Source organism: Brassica oleracea, chromosome C7 (assembly GCF_000695525.1).
Source record: "Brassica oleracea var. oleracea cultivar TO1000 chromosome C7, BOL, whole genome shotgun sequence".
NCBI classification, from domain to species: Eukaryota; Viridiplantae; Streptophyta; class Magnoliopsida; order Brassicales; family Brassicaceae; genus Brassica; species Brassica oleracea.
In genome coordinates, this window is record NC_027754.1 from 36,452,240 (window position 1) to 36,457,193 (window position 4,954).

The 4,954-nt window shown below is 31.7% G+C and overlaps 1 protein-coding gene across 1 annotated transcript; it reads left to right on the plus strand.

Annotated features, from left to right (window-relative positions):
• The first annotated feature begins 1,250 nt into the window (after positions 1 to 1,250).
• LOC106304569 (transcription factor MYB86-like) lies at positions 1,251 to 2,883 on the plus strand. The gene is made up of 3 exons (XM_013740967.1): positions 1,251 to 1,564; positions 1,774 to 1,903; positions 1,995 to 2,883. Exons 1-3 carry the CDS (start codon positions 1,432 to 1,434, stop codon positions 2,791 to 2,793), a joined length of 1,062 nt encoding a protein of 353 aa, XP_013596421.1. The 5' UTR covers positions 1,251 to 1,431; the 3' UTR covers positions 2,794 to 2,883.
• The last annotated feature ends 2,071 nt before the right edge of the window (positions 2,884 to 4,954 follow it).

Here is a 4,954-nt window from a genome sequence, read left to right on the forward strand (position 1 = left end):
TTAAATAATAATATTAGATTGTTAAAATACTTGTTTTTGCATTTCTACAAACAAAGATGCTCTAAAACTTATAAAATTACATCTGGTAACTGTTAAATTAACGAATGTCTGTGTAAATTAATTACGCGATAAAATTGTTGCATAGTGAAAACATTTATTGCTACTTTCCCACTATCACTTTGCGTACTTCAATTGAACAACTCTTTTACATTCTCTGGACATCAAGGTCTCTCTTTCGAGATCAAAGTAAGAAAAATATAATTAAACAAAAAAAAAGTACCAAAATATTAAACTTCTTTGCCAAACAAGAAAAATATAGTGAAATATCGTATTTTGAGGGGACACATCATTTTAGATCCGTACAATGCTTTCATGGAAAATGAGTCTGTTGTTGACCGATGCCTTCCCCTTCCCCTTTTCTTTATTTTTTTACTTTTTCAGCTATATACTAGAAAATTCTGAAATTTAGGCAAGTTTTTTTTTTTTTGTAAACTTATTTAGGCAAGTTTTTGTAGGTTTGAAACTAAATGTTATATTTATATCGGATGTATAAAAAATAAATCATCATCCCTCAAACTTAGCAAATGATTATTCGAACTAGGATATTCTTCCTTGAACAACAGCAATTTAATCAACTATTAGAGTAGTTGCGCTAAATTAACCATCAAACTTTATACTATCTTCACTTATAATATTTATTTTTGTTTTCCCAAAACATATTTTTATAAATTTACTAATACAGGTCCAGTTTTTTTCTGCTAATATAACTCCACTTAATTCATAACAATAAGGTTATATATATATATACTAAAGCATTTCATTATATATATACTTATAAATTTGTTGGTTTACGAAATAAATTTATAAGTATATATATTAAGGGAAGGTAGTTTTTAATATGTTGGTGTGTGTGGAAAACTATAAATCACATCCATAATAAAACGAAGGTAGTACTATTTATATAATCAAAATATGATAATGCTCCCTTTTGAATTGAAGAGAAATTTCTTGATAGTTATGTTTTTTTTAAGCCAATACATGTCTTTATCTTGTATCTATCTTTTCAGAAAATGTAATAATAATTTATGAGTTTATCTCTAAAGTATTAACCACGATTTCTTTCTATTTTGTAAAGGAATCAAATAATTTTTTACTAGGTTTTTACTTTTTAGTTCATCTCTTGGTTTCTCTATATATTGTGGTCCCATCAAAGGTGTCAATTAATTCACCCAGCGATTATAAAACAAAAGCGTTACACCAGAAGTCGGCAATCACATTTTCTCTCAGTTTATAATAATTTCTTGATGCTTCCTCTTCAACCTTATAGAAACCTTAACAGTTCATAAAACTCTCTGTCTCTCTGCAACGTTCTATAGCTTCTTGTTTCTTCATTACTCTTATAAATCAGTTGCTACATATTTGCGTATACAAATGGGAAGACATTCTTGTTGTTATAAGCAAAAACTTAGAAAAGGCCTTTGGTCTCCTGAAGAAGATGAGAAACTTCTCAATTACATAACTAGACATGGTCATGGCTGTTGGAGTTCTGTCCCCAAACTCGCAGGTTTGGTTTCCGTCATCTCTTATTACCTTTGAAAAGCACACATTCTGTCCCCAAACTCGCAGGTTTGGTTTCCGTCATCTCTTATTACCTTTGAAAAGCACACAAAATATATATATATATATATATATATATATATATTTTTTTTTTTAAAGGGTTTAATTTGTATATATCATTTATAATATTTTTATGCATTGGTATGATTCGTATAGGTTTGCAGAGATGTGGAAAGAGTTGTAGGCTTAGGTGGATAAACTATTTGAGACCAGACTTAAAGAGAGGAGCTTTCTCACAAGAGGAAGAAAGCTTGATCATTGAGCTTCATGCTGCGTTAGGCAACAGGTTAGCGACTTTTACTTATATAGCTTTTGAATTCATAATGTAAGAGATTTTGAAATATATTAATTGTTTAAATCCATTTTGAATTGTGTAGATGGTCTCAGATCGCAACTCGGTTACCAGGAAGAACAGACAACGAGATCAAAAACTTTTGGAACTCTTGTCTTAAGAAGAAGCTGAGAAGAAAAGGCATTGATCCAACAACACATAAACCCATAATAAGCGAGCTTCAAACTCAAAACGTCATAGATCAGAAGCTGACGTCATTAAATACTTCGGAAGTGGTAAAGTCAACGGCTTCGATCAACAACCCACATGATCAGTCGATGGTCGTCTTATCCCAACCAAGTCCCTGGTGGTACCCGGCGACCGCGACCACGACTACGGCTAATCAAAACGCTGAGTTTTGCTTCAGTTCAAGTACTACCCAAACGGTTTCAGACCAGATCGTATCTTTGATCTCATCAATGTCCACGTCATCATCTCCCACACCAATGACTTCAAACTTCAATCCTATTCCAAACAACTGGGAACTCAGCTACTGTAACAACACAGTTCCATCTCAGAGCAACAGTATCTACAGTGCTTTCTTTGGTAATCATTACACAGAAGCTACCCAAATCATGAATACTACTAATAATAATATATTATTAGATCAAGACATGAAGTCATGGGCGCCAGAGATTCTTCATTACACAGAACATAACCAAAGCTCAGAAACTGGTTTTGAAGCAGAAGTGAAGCCAGACATTGCCAAATACTACTGGAGATCAATATCATCATCGCCATCACCAAATGAAAGCGCTGCAACATTACTACATGATGCTGACGTGGAGTTTTACGGTAAAAATCTTCAAAAACCGAATATCATGGCGTTTGATCAGAGGCTTTAGATTAGTAAACATGTGCTAGAGAGTGTATTCAGCATTTCTTCAATTTCTATTCACATTTCAAGGATCCGAGTTTACTTGATTAATATTCTGCATGTGTGTAAGTATATTTTAATGTTAAAAAAAAGTATATTTTTATATGTTTTTTGGTTGTGTAAATTCTCTACTCGTGTATTTTGTTTTTGTTTTGTTTTTTTTGTGTGCTAAGATGTAATGCCTTTTTTCTTCTTCTTATCATGACTTTGACCTAAATACAGTTTACCTTACTTTTATCTACATCTATACTAAAGTTTACTTCAGAATAGTTATATATTTTCACCAATTATAAAATAAATACCTAGAAAGTAAAGTAAACATGTCCCGGTCGAGGTGGATAGTGTTTTTTTTCTTGAATGATAGGTTAATAGATCCTAAGCTGGAGTGGAGATTTCTTCGGAAAAGTGATTCCAGATGACAACGAGATGCATGCGTGAACAAATGAACCGAAAGACCCTTTTTATTTTTGTTATTAAACATAGCATCAAATAAATATTCAGTTTTGGTTATATTATTTTTATTACAAGTATACGGATCGATCATTTATAAGGTGTTATTGGTTTATATATTTTGATTGATTTAGAAATCCATATAGTATTTATAAATCCAAGTAAAATATGCAAATCCGAAGGTTTTCCCTCGGATTTAAGTCTTTGTATTTTTAACTAAAAGATCCAAATAAATCCATTCAAATCTATTATTAAATCAAATATATTAGTAAATCCGTACGATTGAATAACACTTGATTTGATATAGAATTTATGAATCATTAAACCAATAACACATGATTTTAATACAGATTTGAAAATCATAGAACCAATAACACTAAATTTAATTAGAATTTTCAAATCCATTAAAATACAACAACCAATAATCCCTACTTAGTATTTCAAGAAATTACGGATAAGTATTGAAGTTAATATAGAAACTGACTTGAAATAAATAAAGATTAGTTACACTATAAGAGCTAAAATATGCTTTTTGTGAAAGTAGGAAATTAAATACCTCGGAATTTTTATAAGAAGCTCATGCAATTTATTTTAATTATATTAAAAAAATTGGTTAAAAAATGTGGTTTTACCTTTTCGACAAAAATCCAAACATCGTAAACAGTTTCTCTCAACCAAGAATTGAATCCGAGTGGGAGTGCCTACTAGACAAAAAAAACATTATAAATAGTCCATTCCCGAATAGTCATTTCTTAGTCATATTTTTATATATATATCAACTTTAATATATATATAAAAGATACAAGTAAAGTTGTTTGGGTTGAAAACGATCATTTAGCCAATGGGACAATTATGAGCGAGAATCTGTGATGAATGGGACAATTCATCTTGGAATGGAAGTCCATCGTTGTCTCCTTAAGAGAGATGTGTGCTTCGCTTGTGAACAGTTCCCATACTCGTTGTTTTTTACTACTTAGACGTCGATTTCCACAGTTTTGAATTGACTTGTGAAAATTGAAAGAATGTAATATATATTTCATCAGTTTAAGTAAAATGAGTAGAGATCATGTAAAAGACCTATCTGTTAGTTCAGATCGTTTATGTCATTATGTGCATGAAAGAATAGACTAAGTTAAAGCAAAAAAAAAAAAAAAAAGAATAGACTAAGTTGCATGTTCTTGTTTCTTGGATCTTAACTAATTAATTTAACTGAAAATATTTTTCATCAGAAACGATATTTTTTTTTTTTTTTTTGTTTAACCCGGGGTATCCCGGGCCTATGGAAGGGCCCAGACTAATCTCCAAGGGGAGGTGCAGCCCACGGATAGATCCTCTCTCCGGATATGCAAATGGGCCCTAAAGCATGGATCCATATCCGTGTGGGGTGTCCAGAGACATCATGAGGTAGTTTCCTCCGGCAGAGTTCGAACTCGCAACCTAGGTGCAGGAAGGAGCCCGTTCTTACCATTGGGCCATGATGTTCCGGACATCAGAAACGATATTACAGTCATATTTTTGTTTCTGTGATCGTCACTCATCGATCAGTTTATTAAAAAAATGTTGATATTTCTGCAACTGATTAAAGGTTTTTCACAAGTCTCAAACTCTCAAATTCTAAGAAATTGTCATAAGCAATTACTAGTTTACAAATTAGTCTACATTTCGATTTATATGATCAT